The sequence below is a fragment of the Ooceraea biroi genome, chromosome 7 (genome assembly GCF_003672135.1).
Source record: "Ooceraea biroi isolate clonal line C1 chromosome 7, Obir_v5.4, whole genome shotgun sequence".
Taxonomy (NCBI): Eukaryota; Metazoa; Arthropoda; class Insecta; order Hymenoptera; family Formicidae; genus Ooceraea; species Ooceraea biroi.
The window spans coordinates 15,955,091-15,978,959 of NC_039512.1; the positions used below are offsets into that span (position 1 = coordinate 15,955,091).

At 39.3% G+C, this 23,869-nt stretch overlaps 5 protein-coding genes across 7 annotated transcripts; 1 reads left to right on the forward strand and 4 right to left on the reverse strand.

The window, feature by feature from the left end:
• Positions 1-4,207: 4,207 nt before the first annotated feature.
• Positions 4,208-6,848, reverse strand: LOC105274742 (serine protease HTRA2, mitochondrial). The gene is made up of 7 exons (XM_011331112.3): positions 6,192-6,848; positions 5,883-6,006; positions 5,570-5,656; positions 5,277-5,471; positions 5,044-5,194; positions 4,803-4,965; positions 4,208-4,532 (listed from the first exon to the last, which is right to left on the reverse strand). Exons 1-7 carry the CDS (start codon positions 6,584-6,586, stop codon positions 4,370-4,372), a joined length of 1,278 nt encoding a protein of 425 aa, XP_011329414.1. The 5' UTR covers positions 6,587-6,848; the 3' UTR covers positions 4,208-4,369.
• Positions 6,849-8,765: 1,917 nt separating this feature from the next.
• Positions 8,766-10,409, reverse strand: LOC105274751 (neurophysin 1). The gene is made up of 4 exons (XM_011331131.3): positions 10,311-10,409; positions 10,056-10,204; positions 9,392-9,596; positions 8,766-9,083 (listed from the first exon to the last, which is right to left on the reverse strand). The coding sequence occupies exons 2-4, from the start codon at positions 10,179-10,181 to the stop codon at positions 8,965-8,967; spliced, it is 450 nt and encodes a 149-aa protein (XP_011329433.1). The 5' UTR covers positions 10,182-10,204; positions 10,311-10,409; the 3' UTR covers positions 8,766-8,964.
• A 136-nt stretch (positions 10,410-10,545) lies between these two features.
• Positions 10,546-12,513, reverse strand: LOC105274763 (zinc finger CCHC domain-containing protein 4). Its single transcript, XM_011331143.3, has 4 exons — positions 12,349-12,513; positions 11,711-12,255; positions 10,886-11,585; positions 10,546-10,809 (listed from the first exon to the last, which is right to left on the reverse strand). Exons 1-4 carry the CDS (start codon positions 12,413-12,415, stop codon positions 10,565-10,567), a joined length of 1,557 nt encoding a protein of 518 aa, XP_011329445.2. The 5' UTR covers positions 12,416-12,513; the 3' UTR covers positions 10,546-10,564.
• Positions 12,514-12,621: 108 nt separating this feature from the next.
• LOC105274772 lies at positions 12,622-15,972 on the forward strand. The gene is made up of 2 exons (XM_011331166.3): positions 12,622-14,087; positions 14,160-15,972. The coding sequence occupies exons 1-2, from the start codon at positions 13,414-13,416 to the stop codon at positions 14,167-14,169; spliced, it is 684 nt and encodes a 227-aa protein (XP_011329468.2). The 5' UTR covers positions 12,622-13,413; the 3' UTR covers positions 14,170-15,972.
• On the reverse strand, positions 15,493-23,866 carry LOC105274776 (phosphatidylinositide phosphatase SAC2). Of its 3 annotated transcripts, XM_011331205.2 has the most exons (14): positions 23,303-23,866; positions 22,639-23,015; positions 22,284-22,547; positions 21,895-22,049; positions 21,603-21,775; positions 21,322-21,514; positions 21,135-21,226; positions 20,899-21,080; positions 20,720-20,790; positions 20,302-20,526; positions 19,626-19,847; positions 19,191-19,504; positions 18,902-19,111; positions 15,493-18,813 (listed from the first exon to the last, which is right to left on the reverse strand). In XM_011331205.2, the coding sequence occupies exons 1-14, from the start codon at positions 23,397-23,399 to the stop codon at positions 17,801-17,803; spliced, it is 3,588 nt and encodes a 1,195-aa protein (XP_011329507.1). In that variant the 5' UTR covers positions 23,400-23,866; the 3' UTR covers positions 15,493-17,800. The 3 variants fall into 3 exon arrangements, with proteins under 3 accessions (XP_011329507.1, XP_011329499.1, XP_011329515.1); XM_011331197.3 differs by having other exon boundaries at positions 20,899-21,226; XM_011331213.2 differs by lacking the exon at positions 20,302-20,526 and having other exon boundaries at positions 20,899-21,226.
• Positions 23,867-23,869: the final 3 nt, after the last annotated feature.

Below are 23,869 nucleotides of genomic sequence, written 5' to 3' on the forward strand. Positions count from 1 at the left end.
CAGGGCCACGACACGATCGTGTTCAGCGAAATTGTTCGGCTGCCGCGGCCTTTTTTACCCCGCACGGCCGCAGACCGCAGACGCAGGAATCCTTCCCCTAACACAATAAAATCACACGACCCTCGTCCTTGGCAGTGCTGGCGATTCCGACGACCCGGACTCGGTGTGCGCGCGAGCGTGCACGTATGTACGCACGCCTTGAACGGGTATTATAATGACATAAAGGGTTAGCGCGCGGGGGATCAACCTGTCCACTACGTAAACCCGAGACCACAAGTATTTGCATATCCTGTTCGCCTGAAAACAGCGCATGAGATTTTGAATATACGCGATCGCCAAATCATAATAGATTACATGATATCGATGCAAACTACAATGCCAGCCAGCAATAGCTTTACCACTATTGATATTTTATTTTATATTATTATTTTATATATATAAGTACCATTTTTATCAAACATTATTGTATCGTATATCACTGTAACAATCTGCCCAACGAAAATATAATCAATTCTAAGAATTTATTAATTAAAATAACCAAGTATTTATAACCGCCAGGAAATAATGAATACAAATAATAAACAAATGTTCTTCGACCACTGGCTAAAAATATATTTAAAACGCACAACGTTTCAGCTTAATTTGAAGCCCTTATCAAGTGCAAACCAATTAACATCATTTTCTGTAAACAAGATATAAGTACAAAGAACCAAAAAAAATAAAAATAAAATACAAATAATCACTAAATAACTGTTAACCTTACTGTTAGAAAATGATATATAATATTAAGGTAACGGGGTAACACATCCGCGTACCACACGAGTCATAGATCAAGACTAACTCAGCAAAACAACTTATGTGTTTGTCACAATACCGTCGTAAACATCCGACAGGTTCTCGGTGTCTCGTTCAAGATTAATCGTCTTTGGGTTCTTCTTTATGAAAAACATTTCGGCAATCTCTCTCTTACGGTTAGATTCGTAATGTAAAATGTTCTTCTTACTCCAGTCAAAATCATGATCATTGGTTAATCTGTGATTGCTAACAACAGAGAGATTACCAGAATGTTTCTTAATGTCCGCTCTATGGTCGTTAATGCGGGTATCTAAACATCGTTTGGTTTGTCCGATGTAACACAAATCACAATCTTTACAGTCAAGCTTGTATACAATACCAGTTCGATGGCCAATCTCAATTTTATCTTTCCCGCGTCCAATAAGTAAATTCAATTTCTTAGGAACAGTGTTCACTACAAAGAGTTCCACACTTCTAAGTATTCTTTCTAAACTTTCACCCAATCCTCTCACATAAGGAATCAAAATACGGTTAAAAGTGTTATTGTCAACATTGTCATCAATTCTATTAGCGTCACCAGATTTTTTACATAATGTCTGTATTCTTCTGTTAATATGTTTATTAATGAAAAAGTCAGGGAAACAATTATTAACTAACAAAGATTTAACTAAATTCAAATTAGAAGTGTGAAACCTTACATCCGCCAAAAGTATCGCTCTGTCCACTAAACCAGTGATAACACTAATCTTGTGCTTTCTTGGATAACTAGAAAAGTAATTTATATAGCGACCTGAAAAAGTTGGTTTCTGATACCAATTCGTTAACAGTTTACCATTATCCCGAATCACCGTGGTATCCAAAAAATTCAAGCAGCCATTACTTTCCTTTTCAATCGTCAAATTAATCCTAGGATGGTAATTATTGAACACATCCAGCACATATTGCATTTTGTTACTCGGAAGTATTGTAAAAACATCATCTACATATCTATAAAACAGTTTAATTTAAAAATCAAGTGCCTCAATACAAGTTGTCTCTAAATCCACCAAAACATTTATTAATTAAATTTATTGCCGCCTCGTCATACAAATGACATGAAAAAACTTGTTTGCTGGCTTAATTTATCATAATTCAATTACGTTACCTTGATCTCTTTTTTTTTGCTGTATCTTAAGCGCTTAGAGATCGCCTTCTCGTGAGATTTATCCCTGGCAAACGAGTACGATTCGCGAGCTTGGAGGAGATTTCTCACTCTTCTGGTTGTCGGCCGTATCACGATGAAAAGTCGGAACATCAGAAAGCGTAGGCGGGAGTGGTATCCACGGAATATCGCGTTCGATCTCGACGCTATGGTACCGGGGGATCTTTCGTTATGCTGTACTAGCGCTAACGCGATATAAATGGGAACGTTATGATAAGCAGGAAATATAACTTTCGTAATACGACGGTCAGTTACCTTCGTATTATCCTGAATTTTAAGCGGCACGCACAGGTCGAACGGCCTTCAAGCTCGTGATTCCGCCGATGCTGCACGTGCACCGTAAAACGCGCGAGACGTAATCCCGTGAGACGTGTTCCGATTTAAAATGAATTTTTAATCTCGACGAAACTGCTTAAGAAGCGCGGCCGAGCGACCGAATGACGACGGCCACGCAAACCCGGATGCGTGCCTCCTCTCAGAACGCTTCGCACGGGATTCTCACGGGACGCAACGCAACGGGATGCATTTGTTTGTCAATATCTAAGCATTTCCACTTCCTCGTTCCTCGAGCACCGTTCTTTCGCGGACCAATCTGACGGGACACGCCTTTCACGCGGGAGTCCAGTACGAGGTAACGGCGGGCCGTGACCTTTCAGGTGGTTCTGCTCGCTTCCGGTCATCGTCCGCGATCACCCGCGTGGGGACCCGCGGTCAGACGTGGGCGCAATCCTCGAGATATCTCGTCTGCTCTTTGCGGAGACGCGACGCGGTGATGGCATGCTCGCAGATCCCTCATCTATTAGCCGTTCACCATTAGGTACGCGCTACCAACGACGGAGCGGTAACGGCGACAACAGCAGCACGTGGGAGAGGCAGCGAGAGGCGTTGAAGCCTCGTAGGCGAGGATAGCCGCGAAAGCGTGGATAATCAGAGAATAGGCTCCCGCGTGGTCGACATGGACGCCGAAGGCCGAGAAGAAGGCGGCGGCGGCGGCGACGACGACGGGGAGGAGAAAAGAAGGAGAGGAAAAAAAGAGCGGCGAGAGGATAAAGGGAGGAGAGACCGCGCGCCAGGAGGGCGAACGGGACGACTACGAGGGACGATAATGGTTGGACCGTGAACACGGCCGGCGCAGGAACACTCGATTACTCCCGCTCGCGCGTAGGTCAAGGCACCTCTTATTTCCTTAACCCTTATTCGAAACTCGGCGCGACTTCAAAGTAACGCGCCGATCGGCCCCTCCCCCCTTGTGCGTTTCTTTCGCTGCAACAATGTACGTGGAAACAATAAGTTACCACAATACGTTTCTACCCTTATCACCCACCTATCAAGCCGAAGCTGGTGGCAATTTATCGCTGCTGTGAAATCTCTCTCTCTCTCTCTCTCTCTTTCTCTCTCTGTGAAATGCGCGCGAGGAAGGAACGTCGTCGGCACGACGTCTCCTCCTTTCGCGCATCCTTCGCGAGTCCGACGTGGTGTTCCGTCCTGTCCCCCGACGCGGACGAGCACTTAGAATTCCAACAAGAAGCACGTGTCCGCGGACAGTAAAATTCAGCCCGCGGAAAAATCGCCGCCATGGGTGGAAACCCCCATGCACCAAGGACCACACCCACGCATCTCGTCGTACGGCCGCGGGATCCGTCCGGCCACATACTTGCGGAGGTCGCCTTACGTCGTAAACAACATAAACATAATGCAGCTGAGCCGGTGGACCACACCCGGCGTACATATGCACTCGTGCACTCACGCGCACAGCGCACGCACACGCACGCAAAGGAGGAGAAAGATAGAGAGAGAGAGAGAGAGAGAGAGAGATGTGTATACGCGCGTACATGCCTCGCGGCGATATGCGGCCCCGGCGCGACCATCCGCGCGACGCGACATCGCTCTTCGCCGCGGCCGAAAAATGCCGGTCGGATAAGCGCCGAACAACGCTTCCACGCTTGATAAATCGCGCGAGTCGCTAAGTGGCCTCTTAGCTTGTATATTTAAATTAAAACGAGTGTACAACCAAAGGGCGTGTATATATCGGAGGCACGATGGTGTGACTGATGAGCCGGCTCACTAGTTGTAAACTGTGCTAAACGATAAATGTGATTTTTCCCGTCCTCTCGATTGTAGTCTCTCTTGATAAATAAAATGCACTTGGCACGAAGCGAAGCGCACTTATGCGATATATTCTCTCGGAGAAAAAAAAGCGAAATGAATAGATTTATGTATCATGTGTGTACCTCTGATAATTGTACCAAAATGTACGTTACAAATGTAAGAAAAAAGATTTAGCAAATTGAGCTATTATAAGTTTATAATTGAATGTCTTGCCTATTTTATACGATCCTTCAATTCAGCTATTATTATTAAGGCGTTACTTCACTATATGTCTTCTGGATGAACTTTTACGTGTATGATCTGCCCTCTTCTTAAAATCTGCAAATCTATTGTTTCTGATTGCTCTAAGGCTTTGTAGATGCTTTGCGTACTAATCACCAGTTCCTTATTCACGTGCGTTATTATGTCTTTCGGTTGCAGTCCAGCACTGTAATAATAATGACAACGGTATACAGTTAAATTTTTTAACTATAGTTTTGAACTAAATAGCGTTAATAAAATGAAATTAATTTTATTTATAATTTATTTTAATTCATATTATTTTATCATATTATCTTTCTATATATACTATTTATTTACGTTAGTAATGCACATTTCGTAAAATATTTATTACAAGCGATTAAACTGAAGGTAAGCAATGTACTATTTTAATATCGTCAATATATTATTAATATACGTAACACGTTATGTAGCTTACTTGTAAGCCGGAGAGCCAGGCATTACTTTCCACACGAGAACTCCGTTCTTGATGTTCAGAGAATCCTTGTCCTGCAGTATTTCAAACAAAATGTCGGACGTTAGAGTTTGCATCGTGATGCCCATGTACCTTCTTTTCGGTACGTCCAGAATGTGCCGTGAGCCTTCGAAAATAAATGCGTGCAATCAATATTTTCCCTTCACGGTGCGCTGATGAAGTAAAGCTGCGGTCTCCGATTTACTTTTACTCTTTCTATTTGACTCGGTCCTCTTCAAAAATTCTTTCGCGTAATCGATTGGTATCGCGAACGAAATGCCGGATGTCACTTTCATTGCATTTATTCCTATCGCCTCTCCATCCAGGTTCACCAGCGGTCCACCTGAATTTCCAAACTGCGGAAAAATGCAATCAGTCAGTTAACGCGGTGCGTGCTACATGTATATAACGTTGAATATTCGTTACTCGAGAACCCACAGTGATTGCTGCATCCGTTTGGATGTATCCCATGCGCGAGTTACTCAACCCGAGTTCCTGACTTGGTCTATTCACGCTGCTGATTATGCCACTTGTTATGGTATTGCTAAGGGCCAGTGGAGAGCCAATGGCCACCACAAACTCCCCTGGTCTAACACTAGACGAGCTGCCGAGTTTCATCACCGGTAGATTGGTCTGTACGATCGAGTGAGTGAGCAAACAATTATGGTACTTGCAATATCTGATTTTAAATAAATGAAAATTAGAGAAAAATCATATCAGAATGATGTTACCTTGTTTATCCGCACAGTAGCGAGATCGCTTTGCATGTCTATGTCTTCTATCACTCCGGTATACGTGCTGCCATCATAAAGCCGCACCTTTAAGAATGTAAATTTAGGTAAGAGAGTTAAATCTGCAATTGAGATTGAATTTTATCAGGATATAATTAATTGAGGATTTAATAACAAATATGAGATTCGAAGTACTCGAACATAATGTTTGAAAAATATTACTTGTGAAAAATATTATTTACAACGTGTCTATAGAATACTTGAAGGAGATTGATAGGGGACTCTCGGGAAGGATACTAGGACTCACATTTACCTTCACTGACGTATTAGGCTTATTTATTACAACATGAGCATTTGTTAATATTAAACCATCTGAACTAATGATAAATCCTGAGCCATTGCTAGTGGTGATTGATTTCTTTGTAAAGTAATCTATCCTGTTTCACAAATAGCAGCAATCAGTATACATTTTATTTTAGTAATATAAAGTATAAATAATATACTTAACACGCACATACACTCTTTATTTTCAGAAAATAAAGATCATTTTCTCTTAAATGTCATAACAAAAGTATCTGATAAAAGTATACGATAGTTTTACACGATCAACGTTGATATTTACCTAATGTTATCCTTGATTTCAATGTACACTACGGACGGTGCCGATATCTCCACCACATCCGCTATAAAATTGTACTTATCCCTGTTCTGACGATTGTTAGACGACGGTGGTGAAAGAGCGTGCGTAACGGCGTAATTTGGGATGCCCAAGTTCCCGATTTTCCGCCGTATGTCATCCTTCCAGTTATACAGAGCGTAACCGAGACCGCCGGAGAGGAGAGCTGTACAGGTTAGGAACCTCGTCCTCTCGTGCAATCTCCATTTTTCTTGCTGCGAGTGGAATGCCCGGGGTTTCGTGTTTTGCTTGACGAGCACGAAGATCGTAGACTGCGATACATTTGACCTCTTTCCCGCCACGGACATCCACGGTGATCCACGCAGCAAGCGGAAAGCCATCTTTCAAATAGCAGTCGACACGGGCTGCCGAAAACCGGAGAGCTCGTCGCGATTCACATGCACGTGACCACGTCGGATGTCCATCTTCGTGCAATGCAACGAAAGAAACGATTAATTTTCATCAGCATCTCGCATCGTAAATCTGATCCGTGTAATAAACTTGAAATGATTTTGAATCCGCGCGCCAGATCGCTCGAGGAGCATCGCTAGCTCTCGGCAAATCTCGTATATTGTAGCAGAGAGAAACCTGAGAGCGGCCACCAGCCTCCACGGGCACATTTCCTGACGTTTGACGCGCCGCCTGACAAAGTGGACGTGAACTAATTCGTTACGCTCGGTAATGATACATGATTCGTGTCCAAACTATTCATAAGGAAGCTTTCCCATGTAAACTCTACTTTCGAACGAGTCATAGTGCGTTCGAAAGGGAAGGTAAAAATATTAATGTCGTGTTCGAGGGTTTGGGTGTATGAGCCTTGGTTTCGGAGAAATTTACATCTAAAAGTGAGCATTTTCCAGCGGTACGAAAAGTACCATGAATAGCTGGAATTCGGTGTGAAGCGCGGTGGTCCAGTGGCTAAGCGCGAGACTCGTATTTTGCCATCCGCGCAAGTTGGGTTCGAGACCGAGTTGTGATAATTTTTTTCTTCGGATTTTTGTTTCTTTGTGTTTGCATTATATTTTTTTATTATGTAAATAATAATAAATTATTATGTAAATAATGATTTATTATGTTTTATTATATTTTGGAGGTATACGTATATGTATAATGAGACATAAACATATACATTTAACATTTGTAAACTTTTTATTTATTTATATAGTTTGTATACTGTCGAGTGTTTATTTATTATAAAATTCTGACATTGACTTGTCAGCGAAGCGCTGACGCACACGTACGCGGTTCTCGTTGCGTGTGTCATCCCCTCCACTATTGTCAGCTGTGAGCCGCGGCTGCCGAGTCTGGCAGCTCTGATCATAACTTGTCTGTCTTTCTCCCGGTCCTCTCCTATTGCTTTCAAATGACCCATTACTGCTTGTCGAGAAAGTCCTAGCTGCTCTGCAAGCTGCCTTTGTGTTTGGCACGGATTCCTTTCGAGCAATGCTTTTAATTGGTTTCTAATTGTACTATTAATTTGTATTAGTATCTTCCGGTAATCTTTTATTGCTTTCAAGTGACGCCATACTGTTGAATAGGAAACTCCAAGCTGCTCAGCAAGCTGCTTTTTTGTTCGGTGCGGTTTCGTTTTGAGCAATGCTTCCAATTTTTTTCTAATTGTACTACCATGTTTTCGTCTCTTCCGGTACTTTTTTATTGCTTTCAAATGACGCCGTACTGTTTGCTGAGTAATTCTTAGCTTCACTGCAAGCTGCCATTCTGGTTGCCACGGGTTTTTCGTGACCAATGCTTCCAATTGGCTCTTAATTTTAATAACTTGACTCACTTTCTGCCGGTTCCCTCTTATTGCTTTAAAATGAAACCATACTGTTGAATGATGAACTCCAAGCAGCTGAGCAAACTGCTGTTGCGTTCGATGCCGGTTTTCCTTCAGCAATGCTTTCAATTCGCTCCTAGTTGCATGATTTGACTTGAAATTATATTTACCCGACATAAACTTGGTAAACCACATCTTACAGATACCGAGGGACACAACATTCTTTCCATAATCCTTACAAATCTGTTCTGTAGTGTCTGCAGCACTTTTGCCTTGTTTAAAGTAATGCAAAATGCATAGGCGAAGCTCAACTCTCTGCATTGTACGGGAGAGGCATCTTCAATCGTGTTAAATGTGACGGTTTATTCGGAATTGTCAACCTTCGCCCGGGTATGATCGAGTACTGTCAACACTTAAAATCTAAACAGTAATTTAGAGGAAAAAGGAATTGCCAGTCACTGCTATCTATTTGTGTCCTTACGACCTTTTGCAAACACCTCGTATTTATTATGTATTTATTATCGGTTCTGCTTCGGAGCAAAAACTAAATGTGATAAAAAAAACATCTATTTTTCCGAAACGCTATGACAGAACATTATTATTAAGATTATATAAAATATATTACATTAAAAATTATATACGATAATAACATACATATGATAAATTGTATACATATGGCACACATTTTTATCACATTGCACAAACTGATAAAAATTAGGTGTATAATTATTAATATATTTTTAATATATCAATTATTTAATTTATTTTATTATTAGTATATTTTTATAATAAGCATATCATAAATGAAATGTGAGAGAAAAGTTTAAAAAATTGTTTGATTGAATTAGCATTTTTATTACATGTCTCAATACTAGCCCAATGTTATATAATTAATTTAAACATCAATGTAATAAACGTAAAATATGAAATCAGTTAATTACATTATGGAAATGTTTCACTAGAAGCTTCATTGCCTGGAAACATCACATTCAAATCAGCATCGATTTTACGATCGTTGCCAACATCGGAAATTCTGCACGATGTGTCCATATGGCAGGATTCTAAACAGAATTTAATTTTGGTTATAATATTATCATAATATTTTAATATTTCGCAATCTTTTAAGCACTTTTAGTTCATGACTGGCTTATCACTATTACTAGTTGCAATTTAATTGCATTTTATAAGTGCTATTACATCAATTTCTAGATTGTAAATACAGCTTCCTATAAAATATTTATTTATCACTCAATTCCGTTATGTATAAATTTTATTTATTTGAAATTCTGTTATGAATTCTTCCTAAAAATAAAATTTCTTCCTTAAACTTAACTTCCTCGAACAGTTTAAACAAATTTGTTGCACCTACCTTGCGAGCAACAAATCCCATTTGTAGCGCATCTAGCAGTATTTCCACGACACATTGCATATCCAGCAACACAGGGCCTGGTGTAAAGACTTTCTTTTCGGCATCGGTATGTTTCTGATGTTCCTATGAAACAGCCAATACTGGGACCGCAGCAGATATGAGGTCCAAAGCATTGGCCCAAATGATTAGGGCCACACGACGGACACTAAATCAGCGAACGATATAATGATTCGATTATATGCATTATTATGCACTACATTATATTGCGATGAGGAACAAGACTAAAATAAAAATATTTTATCACTCATTCAGAGATGCAATTTTTTAGCTCACTATAAAAAACCATAACTTTGATCTAATTGTTCATTTGTATTTTTTATTAAAAAATATATTTATAAAAATATCTTTGCATCTTTTTAAGTATTAGTTTTTAAGAATTGGATGAACTAAGTAAACAATTAATTTTAGTTCTCCTGCTGTTTTGCTTACAATTAGATTGTTTCGTGCTTGTAATATTACTAATTTTAATTATCCTCAAGTTTTCTTTAACAGAGTCTCAATAGATGAAATTTTAGACGATTGCATCTGTTACAAGAATGATTATGTGTAAAAGCGTTAAAATGAGAGAAAGAGAAATGAATAATATAATTTAAAAGTAACTCACTTCTCGAGCGACAGTTCCCAAAGAAGGTGCAATGTCGCCTCTTTTTCCGCCGCGAGGACAATTTGTAATTAGACAAGCATAACTCAGGAAAATCAAAGTCGCGAAAACAACAAGCTTCTTGAGCATTCTGAATGAACTTTCGCGATGTCCTGCAAAGTAACGTGTCGACAGTCGAAAAGACACTGCCGTAACTCGAGTAGCTCTGTCGGTTATTTATATTATTGAATCTTAGTACTTAAAATTCTTGTTGAATACCTGAAGATACTCCGTATCACAACGCAGCACTCTAAAGATTACGGAAATCCACTCTCTATGCGAGAATAATAAATATATAATAAGATACTGCTCCCCACTTGCGTCACCGCAAAAGCAACAATGATAGAATTTCCAGACGTTTTTAATAAGATTTAAATATTAAATAAAAAGATATGGAAAAGAAATTATTTATAAATTTAATATTTATTATTTGTAATAAAAATATGATATACACTTTTCCTCGAATTTCTTTGTTATTTTATTCCGCTTACTGCTTTTTTGTTCTTAGACATTTTGTTCTTTTTTAATACTGGACCTTTCTCCTTATCAGTTCTGGAAATTTTTTGTTCAACAACTGTTTTCATACGTGCAACTTTTGCTTTCTTAACTGGAGAGATTTTTAATTCGCCCTCTACTTTGCGTTTTTTAGCAATCTTACTTGTCTTTAAATTTGCGATCTTAATTAGAGGTATATTGGGACACTTTTTTTCAGTATGACCTATAAAAAAATGAACAAAATATTATTAAGAAACAAGTAGAAATTCTCATGTTAAAAGAAGCATAGTAATACTTACCTAATTTATCACACTTAAAACATTTGCCTATGATTGGTATGATACCGCATGTATGGTTTTCTAACGTGCACCTTTTGCACCTGTCGCAATGCTTCCAAGTAGGCTTTACGCATCGCTCGCACATATCGCAATGCTTGTAAGTTCGACCATCCTTTGAAGTACAATCTTTACATTTTTTACAGTGGCTATTTTCCTTGGAAACCCATTTCTTGCAATATTGGCAAAATTTGTATCCATCAGACGCAGGAAGCTCCAATAACTTTAATGGTATATTTGTGAATATTCTAACTGGCGAACCCCGTTGTTTGCCCTGCTCCCCCGACACGAACAATGGATGATTGTCATAATCCACTTTATAATCAGACATTTTTAAGTCCTTCAAACCACCAGGCACTGACGGCGGATTGCTCTTTTCTTTCATAATATGCTCCATAAAATATGGGAATATAAACATGATTTTCAAGGTTGCTAAATTTTCATCGTCATTCCCATTCAGTTCTTTGTGCAGGTCGGATATCGTTTTTAATGTGTACGAGATAGGCTCTACACGACCCCCAAATGGAGGATCGCATATCAAGTAAGTGTCTCTTCCCTTAGTTTGAGTAATAAAATCCCTGAAAACATTAACTGCATCTCTCTTGAAAAAGTGATGGTTGAAAAGATTGTACCAACAATACTCCAGTGGTCCAAAAAAGTTATGCTAAAATTATTATTATAAATTCATACTTATAATTATACCAGAACATATAAATATTATACTAGAATATATGTACAAATATATAAAATATGGTATATATATATATATGCAGTTGATCATATACGTACAAATCTTCCATCGATGTCTAAAAGGAGCGAGGATATTTTGTCGCTATGGTGTTCGGTTATATATTCATGTATTCTCGGCGTCCCGATACAAAGAACCTGCTTAGCTCCAAGCTTCAGAAGCATGTTTGTTATATCCTCCGTAGATTTCCTTGAGAATAAGTATTGTGCTTCCTTCTTTACGTTACCCAGAGGTCTCAGGAGCTCCGTTGGATGCTGCAGTTGATAATCCGTTACGTTCTCCGTAACCTCATGATTGGCGTGCTTACTTTTCTCAAAGCTAAATATCAATTTCTCACAACTGTGGCAATAGCATCTTCTTTTCGGGAGTCCAACTTTAATCTCGTTAAGACGAATGTACAATTTTTGATGACGATAAGATTGGGCAAGCTTTTTCTTTTCCTGCTCCCATACCCTTCTCTGAGACTTTAACAGTTCTTTCCCATACTCCAGGTAGAAATTGCACATTTTTCTGTCACGACAGGCAGAACACGCGTAAAATTTATGTAATTCACTCGCGCAATATCTACCAAACAGTAATGTTGGCCCTGTAAAAAATAAGGTTAAACAGGTTTACCTCGAAGTAAGTAAAAGTTTATATAAGTAATAAAAGTAATAAATTTAACAGGTGTAAGGACTACCGTGAGGACATTGAGGATGATTTTCAAGATCGCCCCACAAGCACTCCACACCACGTGCTTCGCCCATTTTATCACATAAAAAATATTGTCAAATGTAAATTTAAAACGTAACTTGAAGTTGACGCCAGTCGCCAGAGTCTGTGCAACGTGCTCTTGTAATAGTGGGAGACGATTGTGCGCCGCCTGGGCAGAATCCTGATCTTGAGGAACTAAAGTAAGTTAGCAATGAAATTCATCGATAATTCAGATTACTGCGCGCGCGTACTACACACATATACGTCATATATTTTAATTATATGTATAATTTTATGTCATATATTTTAATTAAAACCAAATTATCTTAGGGATCGATAGGCACGGAGACGTCTGATGATGTTGGGCGAAATCCCTATTTTTATTTCCTAAACGGCCAAATAAAATGTAAATCGTAATAATTATTCGGCTCGATAGAAGACAAAGTTTTACGTAGATCAAGCTAGTAATTTATTTAAAATTACAACCAAATAATATTTGTGGAGCTTCAGCAAGCAGAAAAACGACGTCGTGGTTGGACGTCTGGAGGAGCACACTTGCCATATCAACAGAAACAGAATTCACACTCAGCCTCGAATAGTCGCATAAGGGCGGATTCTGTGTTGGATTGGCGTAATACACGTCGATTAATACATGTTAATATCTCCTTAATGCGTATTATTCTCGCATAGCCAACACTTGAGAAACATCAGCGAGAGCTGTTATTTTCCACTCGCATAAACATGGATCAAAATAAATACGAGGTGTTTGCAAAAGGTCGTAAGGACACAGATAGATAGCAACCGAGGAAATCCTTTCCTTTAAACTACTGTTTAGATTTGAAGTGTTGGCAGTACTCGATCATACCAGGCCGATGCTTGACAATTCCGAATACAGTGTCATATTTAACAAGATGCCTCCGTCCGAAATCAATAGAGTTATGCTTCGCGAACGCATTTGGCATTACTATCAGCAAGCCAAGAGCGCTGAAGGCGCTACAAATCTGATTTGTCGGGAGTATAGAATGAATGTACTGCCCCTTGTGTCTGTAAAATGTGGTTTCAAAAGTTTGAGTCGGGTGTTTATCATGAACACCGCACACCGAGTGGAACTAGAAGCGAAGTGGAAGTGTTATACAACGAGGACCCGTCCCAAACGCAACAGGAGATCGCAGACTCGCTTGGAGTTTCTAAAAGAATGGTATGGAGCTATTTGAAAGCACTAAGAGAGAACGGGCAGATAGAAAGACAAGTTAAAAGTGTCACAACTAGAACCCAAGTGGAAGAATTGTACGACGCGGACCCGTTCCAAACGCAACGGGAGATCGCAGACACGCTTGGATGTTCTGAAACAACAGTATGGAGACATTTGGAAGTAATAAAAAAGAACCGGGAGAAAAAACCACAAGTTATAAATTGTAGAAGCGAAGTGGGAGCATTGTACGACGCGGGACCGTCCGGAACACAACAGATCGTAAACAAGCATGGGATGTCTGGCTCAACAGTATCAACGGTATCAACAGTATCGTATCATGTGAAAGCGATAGAAGAGGAGACAGGAAGACAAGTTAGCGGAACTACAAGCCAATTGGAAGCATTGCCGGACACGACTCCGCACCAAACACCACCGGTGCTTACAGAGAACTTTGGCATTTCCGAAGCAACAGCATGGTATCATGTGAAAGCAATAGAAGAAAACCGGGAGAAAGAAACACAAGTGATGAAGAGGTAATATGAGCTGATGCTTTTTTATTTCGCGTGTGATTCTATGTGCGCAACTTTTTACCTTTGTAATTTTAGGAGTATATAGATGTATGTACGACCTCGGATACAGACAATAATGAAGACAATAATGCTCTCGGTGCGGCGCGTACGTGACAAAGTGCTCACTTCATAAGTACAGTGAGCGACTGCTTCCTTTTTACTCGGAGACTTGCGGCACTTGTCAGCAACGTTTGAATAAAGCAACAAACTGTAGCTTAATATAATTTTTGTAACATTCGGAAAAGTTAGAAGAATGTACATGTCTCTCCCATTTATTATAAAGTTTGATTAGCTTATAAAGTTTGATTTGTTTTGAGGTTGAAGTTTGATAACGGTTTAATTAATGACATATATTTTCTGACACTCTTAACTGTCGATTTTTCATGTAGTTCTTTGTAAATGAACGTTTAATCATTAACGTGCTTTTAACAACAAAAGTATTATGGGAACGATAGCTTTAATCACTTGTTTGAGATGTATAGTAACAATAGGATATTGTGGAACTTATTCTAAGTATGCATCTCGCGACTATACCTATTTTATTACTCTTTCTCGATACGATCGTGATCCGTTGACTGTAGAAATTGCGATAAAGATACTCGTCACCAGCCTTTCAGTCAAGCTCGTGAAGCATCATGGAATGTATATCGACTTATATTATATCGTAGTTATTATCGTAGTCAAACGTGGTCATGCAGTGACAACTGCATTCCTTGCAGAGGAATCCTTTCATCCGAGGATAAAGATTATGACGAAATAGATTTCCGCCAGTTAAACTTGATTTAGAGCAATACGTTTTATTAGTTTCATTAATTGCGGAACGTTGTTTACTCAAACGATTAAATTCGAGGCGATATTATTTATGTTATGACGTATATCAGTATGGTCAAAGTATTGACAGTTATTAAATTAGTTAAATGTACTTTGGCTAAGTCAATTAAATTTCCAGTTTTTCTTCTATTCTTACTGATATGGAAAGCAAATTCTTGCAATGAAAGCGCAAAGTAATGATTATTATCTATCGCTGAGACTTTCGTGAAATCCATCTTAGGTGCATTTAAAAATCATAAACTTGTAAAAAACGTAACGCGTACTTGTATTCGCTGTAGTATATGAGATATTTCGAATAGATAATAGAAAAAAAATAGTTAATAAAATCTGGTTTGTAGACTGATTTATATAATAATTTAATTAGAACAAGTAATCTAACAACATCTAATAGCTAATATTGAATATTATTAGCTATTAGATGTGATTACGTTATGACGTATATCTACTGATATATATAATTTAATAACTGTAGTAATAGTTTATCACGGAAGCTTTGGAAGGTTTGGGAATAACTCAATTAGAGTAAATAGAACTCACACAAGTCAAACATGTTTTATTATTATTTGTTCTACGAGTGCTGTTTGGTGTATGCGAATTATTTTATTACAATTTCATGGAAACATAATAGCGCAGATACATGTGTAAGGCATATTAAGTCTTCATAGGCTCTAAACACGAGTTTTCTGATGTGCGAATTCTCGTACAAGAAATATCCAAATTAAAAATTTTTTATTGTAACATAGATATTTATCTAGTTATCTAGTTATTTTAATTTTTATCTAAAATATATAGAGAAATATGTTTTGAAAAATGTGTTTTCTTTTAAAAATTAATAAAATAAAAAATAAGTAGAATGAGTTTTTAAATGATTTGTTGCTGGTAAAATCAATCAGTTGTTTTGAGGCTTTGCAATTCGGTTTATATAGTGTGAATTTTTCTATATTGAAGATAGATACTACTATAAATTTAATAAACCTGTACTGGATGTTATATTGCATTAATTAAACAAAATAAAAATTTACTGCTTTTTTCTAAAATAAATATTCAAAGTTCCTCAACTCATGATAACAAGGAAACCATAAATTTGCACTATGTTGTACAACCAAACCGCAATTACAGTATCTCAAGAAGGCATATCTCAAAAACAATTATATTCTTATCCTAAAGCATCGCTAAGCATCTTTCAGAACACACACAAATTTTTTGAATCCCTATTCGTGAATTTGTAATTTGCACGTATTCTGCAAGCATTGTATCACAGACTACCGCTTACGGTAAAAAGAACATCTGCTAAAAATACGATTTACACGCTTAGAATTGCTACGATGAGTTTCCAAAACGTTCACGGGGAAATGGAAATCATCGGAATGAGATAACTATTTACATGACTCAGCAATAAATATAAAATCATGTAATAAGTTGCCTATATAATTAATACGAGATTTGCACGTTTGTTTCTTTTGTGCCGAATTTTCTAAGTCACTGATTGACGTACACACATAAAGGAGAGTATATCTTGCAGTTTCGTAAATACTCCATATAATACTGTATGTTTGCTGGTTCTCGACACACTTTAAGTTTGTAACAACTATTAAAGCATCTAAAATTATAACATTAATACAAACGCACTTACACGAACTCACTACTCAGTTCTGCCGTTACATTTTTTTTTAAATTAATCAACTATTTTGTTATTACTGCTTTTGCGAATTTGTAACTCATCTATTCCGTCGATTGAACGAAACTTTCAATTTTTTACCCACTTCTCTGATTTTAAAACAAGTACGTTACACATTGTCATACATCTTGCAAAACTAACTAACAAAGACAATAGTTATATCCACTTGCATTTATATATCTTACATGTACCTTCGTTCTGGTAACCACGTATCTCAAACACGTTTATCGCTAGTGCTATATTTTACTAAATTACTAATTTAAATAATTTTTTATATTTACATAATTGACTATGAAGCTTCTTCCTCTGTACAAATAAATCGTCGCACCTGCATTTTAAGAAATAAAATCATATTTTTAACATAAAACAGTATCTACATTACATAATCGAATAAAATATTTCCGTTAAAAAACAATGATAATCTCAAAAGGATGAATTTAGCGCAGTAAGAACGAGGCATTCGATCTCTTTGAAAAATATTCACATATTAATATTTCTTTTTAAACCAGTCGCATTTTAGTCGCATTAGACTATGATTTCAGAAAATTGTCATTAAAAATGTCATTCAAAAATATGTCCAAAAAATACGGTAGGTATGTAGTAAAATTTATGTAGATACGTAGTTCATCAAGAAAATAGTAAAAGCCAATACAATTCTATATCAGTACAGAAAAATATTAGTTAATTAAGTATTTATAAACCCGTCAAACGAATTGTTAATGGATAAATATTGACCACATTGTACTCTGTGTATTTCGTTTGCGTAGTGCAGAAATTGCTTTCCTTCCCGTAGCAAATAGCTTTATATATTTCACATCGATAACGTTATACGCGTGAAGTGTGAAAAATACGAAATAGGTGCAGCGTGAGATCGACTTATAAGATTTCCTACAAAACGTGTCTGAAATTATCCGCTACTCTCTACGTGTGTGAGACATTTTGCTTCATATTAATCTACGCAATCCGTCATAGTAAAACTATTTATAATACAATCTCGTGATATTTCCATCCCTTCTTCTCCCGTTATTTAGCTGGTTATTTAGAGAGCGCAAATCACGTCACTGATATCGAATTCGATATTATCTACGGATACACGGTATCAATTTCCAAGTTGACGTTTAATAATGATAATTACGTTCAGAGAGCTGGTCGTTCAAGTAACAAAGATTTACAAAGCGATAAGTCTAGATTGACAGGTGGACCATTTCTCTTGCAACTTCCGGCGCTCCTCCATGTGCTGCTCGGACAAATTTCGCATCATGTGACCGGTTTTCAGCTTCCGCGGGTCCAAATTAGCGCCCAACGTTTGAACGCCTTTAGCGAGCTTCGAGAACGGCAGCAGAATATCCTTGGCCGTGGACGCCACTGGACTGGTGACGCTCGCGATATTCTCTCTTATGGATTTCAAGGCGGATTCACTTTGGGACGACGTGATACTCAACGTCAGGTCCTGCTCGGAAGCTGACCTCTTCTTCTCGTCCAACCTGTTGTCCGTCTGAAGGGCAATGTTTTTCGCACCAACGGTCAGTGCCTTCTCGTCAACGTGGCCGGTCGAGTGGCTGATGTTTTTCGAGAGCGTCAGAGTCGACGGCGGAATCGCTCGTTCTCTCTCCTCGCTCAGACTGTCGCCCACGTCGTATACCGTTATCTCCGGCGTGGTCGCCGTCGTCCTCTGCGGCGAAGCGCTGATGATGCTGGTGCCGGATTCCGCCTGCGGTATCAGATGTAGCGCATCGATGGCCATCTCGGGTTTCGCATCTGCGTTCACGTTACTGTGCCTCATCGATAGTTCCACGTTTATGTCGGTCTCGCAAACCTCGGCGACATTGGTGTTCTTCACACCCATGATAATACCGATCGACGGGGTGTAAGCCTCCATCAAATGCTTGTCGTGACTGAAGTTCGCTGGCTTCTCAACGTGTATATGCGTCATTTCGATATTTTCCTCGCTGCTGCTATTGCTGCTGCCGCTGCTGCTGCTGCTGCTGCTGTTACTACTGGTGCTCCTCTCTTTCACGTCGCCGGAGATATTTCTGCTGCCGACGGTGAAAATCGGCTTCGATAACTTTTCTTCCTTTCTACCGCCCACGCTTTTGGCCAAATCGATCGGCTTCTTCGCGCCGAAGCTCAGTTTGTTCAATTTGCTAAATTGCTCCGACATGTTACTTAGAGCCTTCGTACCTAAAAGCATTTTTACTCTTGTAAAATGTAAATTTTATTCGCGATATATAGACAGACAAATAAAGGAAGTAATTCGAGGAACGCAAACCTGCTGTTTTCAAAGCAAGCAACTGTGTCTCGGACACATTCCTCGTCAGTTCTGGGAACGACGAGATGTCCAGTAATCCGGTAGACCCCTTAATATTAACCAATTTACTCTTTCTTTTGTCTAACGCAACGTTCATGGCCACGGGGACCTTTGGCAAGTGCGATATTTCCATGGTTACTGATATCGCTTCGCAAATTGCTTTTAAAGATTCTGTAATTTCAGAATGCATGATATAGAATTCGTTGAAAAAATGTCACGATCAAGATTATAATAGATAGATTGTTCTTACCTATGCTTTCCTCCTCAGTTTTGATTACAACTGCCATATTATTGAAGAATCTTAAATTCGTACTGCGGAACATGTGAAAGTAACCGTACTCGCCATTGACCTTGTAATTGATTCGAATGCAGTGATAGTGCTTATTCTTGAAAAACGACACCGTATTTTCGGGCTGACCGAACTCGATCAATACGATGTCGCTTAGCAGGACTCTTTGGTAATTTGTGACTTTATCGATTTGATCATCATAATCCGCTACGTAATAGCTATCTCGAGTTAATATTAGAATAGTGTCCATTTCCGTCTCTGTCGGATCGCCAGTACTGCAAAACAAGAAATGTGATTGACGCAAAGTCGTATACGGGCAATATAAATATATCTTAACGAATTTATTATATTTAATAATATTTAATAATATTTATTTATTAGTTTACTTATACGTACACAGGATCGGCATCGATGACTCCCCAACTGCCTAGAATAATTTCCGGATCGGGTATCAGCAATTTTTTGCAATCCTCGATCAACAATTTCACGTGAATCGCAGTCGCAGCGTTATCCTCCTCCTCGGTACGTTCTTGGAATACTTCCTCGCTCACCGGATTTCCCAGCATCATATCAATTGTTGCTTGTCTGTAGACATCCTTGAAACGATTCAAGTAATATCTGCAATAATGTAGTGACGTATTAATATATTTCGTATGTAATTATTAGAAAAGCGACTCAGAGGCAGAACAGCATTAAGAAAGTACTCCACTCAAAGTGTTGGGTAGATGATATTCAATACAGAATCGTATAAGAGAGAAAACAAAGCAGCTTCTCGTTTATGCTACGCAGCTATCTCGTCGTAATGTGATGTCTTATCTCTTGAATCGGAACACTCGTAACACTGGTCGTAAATTAAATTAAATCTTTAGCGAGACAGAAAGAAGCTAAGACATTAAAGCTAAACATGCGGAGGAACTTTCGTAGCGCAACACAAAGGCAACTTCTCATGCTGACGACAACACAAAAAAATTTTTTTTAATTTGATATGCAACAGAGTAATTAAATGAATTTTTAGGAATACATCTCTCTGCTGTTTTGTGTCGGAAAGCAAAGCTAGAAGCAAGCAACGAACCTTGCCAAATTATAAAGGGCAGTGGCATAAAGAAAGTCGGGAAGAGTAGCAAGTTGAAGTTGTATATTCGGTGGTTTTATAGGCATAAGTTCGAGACAGCAATTATCGAGAATATCTAAATAGTGTGACCAATCAGTGTTCAGTTGAGCAACGTCGATCGGGTTTCCTAGCAGCGTATCTATTGCTGCTTGACGTAAGTCGTCCATAAAGTGTTGCTGATAATATCTATAGGAAAATGAAAGGACAATGTCAGGGTCCTATAAAATAACACGGCTCCGGAATGTTATCTCTGAAGGCATGAATTGCTGTACGAGGTTCGTTCGTGTTACATGAGATGTCGGAAATTCAAATCAAGTATGACAGATGAGGCAAATCAAGCGAATACCGAACTGAGAGACTAAAGCGTACGAAGTTTTACCTGTTTGCGGAGTTCATGCCGTCTTTCATCAACCCGGTAAACTTTCTCTCCCCAGTGCGCGTATAGTCACCCTGCAGGTAATAAGAAATTGCATAAAAATCGCAGGAAATCAGATTCATCATCGGATATCGGTAGTCAGTTAAACAAGCTTCGGACGGGTGAATCCGACGTGTACAGACCTTTAAAGCGTTCGTTCCCGCGTACTGCTTGCTAATAATATCCCCATTATTAGCCCAAAGCAATTGGAAAGTCTGTCTTATGTTTGCGGGCAGAGTTCCGTCGGGCGGTATAAGTCCCAATTTCGAGAACTGCATTTCCATAACAGCTTTACCCAGAGCGGTTTGCACCACGTTTGTTCTATCTAAGCAATCTATGCAATTTACACGGAATACGCCCTTTTGCATGCAAATCGTACCTTGTTTATCGCGCCAGCAGTAACCCATATCTGCCAGTAACGTGGCCAACGCGTTAACCAGAATGGACACATTCTCAAAATGCATTCCTCGACTGTATCAAAGCACAAAGAACCTTGTTCAGAACCCGGTTTACCATTGGAACAACTGCGGCGGCAGAAATTCAGCATCGCGCCTCGCTCTACTCACCAATATTCGTGAAAGTCGAAGGTGGTGTACGTGATGTCCAAGTGATTATAATTAAACACATGATTGCTGTAAGCCTCCCAAACGATTTTTTCCTTGCCAGATTGTTCGACCAGATTAACGATGCAAATAGGTCCGTACAGCGCAAGCTCCTCGCCGAAGTGCTTCTCAAATGCCACCTGCGTTTCCTCCTCGTCTGCAATGTTCAATTCTATGATAAGTAAACTCGTGTTCTTTAAAAATCCGCAAATCCGCATAAAAGAGATCTCTTTTTGCCGATATACCCTTATCAATCCGGGGTGGAGGCTTGTATTTGTAGCCGGGTTGCGACCAATACACCGGCACACTCCCTCGTACTTGCGCAAAAGATACTTGATGATCGTGATACCAGACCAATTGTTCCGTTTCGACATAATTTGCACACTTGCCGTCATCGTCCACGCCACGCCTCTTATATCTGCGCACGACATTGTTATATTTAAGAATGCGACGTTTAGAATGCATCTAACATTGAACAATATCAAATAGATGAGCGCATTGCATAATTATTAAGGACATTTAAACGAATTTATTTACCTGGTTCCAGCGCGGAACCTACTTCTCCTCGATATGATCGCCAAGTTAAATATCTCTTGCTGCGGTTGTTCATCAAAACCTACTTCAACTATGCATTTCTCTATCTGAACATACCCTTGAATGATTGGTAGTATCCAGCAGTTTGCTTTATCTGTCTGCAAGATAAGTTACAGTTTAGATATGAACAAGTAGAATGTGCTGTCACACAAAGATACAAATGGCCATTCTTTGCTGTTATTATAGCTGGATTCACTGGCAAATTGCAGAGGGAATAGAAAAAAAAAGATTCCTATTATGCAACTTTATACACGATTAATAATATTGCAAGAATTAAATATTTGTCTGAATTCAGCTGTAGAAATAGCAATTTTATAAAGATAATTGCTAACATTCAGGCTGATAAGGTCATGCAACATGTGCTTATTCCAGAAGAATCTGTCATCGACGCGTTGCCACAATGGCTTGCTTTGATCGTCCTCCTCTTGCTGAGATTCCATTATACACTGTCGTTGTAGGCTGTTGGTGATGTCACCAGTTTGGCAGAAGAAAAAGGAATCGGTTTCGGTGAATATTTTATTCAACTCTTCCAATATTCTCTTCTCGAATCTTTCTTTATCCTTCACCATGCTTCGTTTTGTTACTGTAGATTTTACCTACAGAAAAATTAAATTTATATGTTATTGTTAGATTATAGCATCAAACTCATGCAATACCAAATGAAGCTATCGACAATGTAAGCCTTACTTGAGACGTAGCTAGCGCGGCAGCTTGCTGCGTAGTATTTTTTATGGTATTTGTGGCATTCTTGATCGTACCCCAGGTCTTCGCCAGGGCTGCTTTCTGCGGTACGTCGAACAGCCCAGTACCACCTTTCTTCTTGAACACATACTGATGCTTCTTACAAGGCAGCAAACCGATGTCTGTATTCTCTGTGCCGATGTGCAGGAACGCGATGGACTTGATCCTGTAGACAACATGACCACCGTGCAACTCTCCCGCTGGTATCACATCCTTTATGAGCATCAGGCGGGGTTCCAGCACCGACGTTTGCTCGATCTTCCCCACTATCCCGTAAAACATTCCCAGGCATTCCAAGTCTTTCGGCGTGGCCCATTCCCAATCTGCAAAATACACCATTCGCGTGACAGCGTGACGAGCGTCAGAAGAATCGTCAGAAAAAAATCACAAACGTAGATCGCGAACGCAATCTCATCACGGGAGTTCTATTATTTCAGAGAGTGTCATCCGCGCGTCTCCGTACGGACGTCGAGGACGCGTTCACCCGCTCGAGACGGAACTGATTCCCGGAAACTCACGCGACGCGTTCCTCGCGATCACCCTTGGGACAACGACGCTTCGCGGTGCTATCATCATCACGCACGTCAGACGCAATTGCACGCGTACCCACCCGATTTTGCGGCGAACTCGCCGGTGTACTTGTCGCACCAGAGGCTGTGCCTCTCCTTCACGAAGATGAAGTGCGTGTCGGTGCGGAACAACTCCATTCCTCTGACTTTTTTGCGAGTTTGACAGTCGCCAGGCAGCACGTGTGACGTTTATGCGCCGAGCAAAATATCCGCCTACCACCGAACGCTCGCCATGTTGCTTCTCGCTTGTGCAATGGTAACTGGCCGATCCGGCTGTCTGGCGTGGGAGATGACGATGGTCGACTTCAAGCGCGAGACACAAATCAATTCTGCTGTTTCCCAATGAGCACGAACACGAAATAGCCACTCGCTCGATATTTCGATGAACTATTTTCTTGATTGGTACAGTTATAGACATGTGCTTGAGTTGCTTAGTAGTATATGAATAATTAAGGAGGGATACTGCTAAAATAAGTTTTATAAATAGTACGATAATTCTTTTACCTCGGTTAAAATCGAAATTTATTTATGAAGTAGAAATTTTAACTGTCTCAGAAATATCTTTTATAACAATTTCTTGTTAAGTGTCCACTAATGTTCCTAGCGAG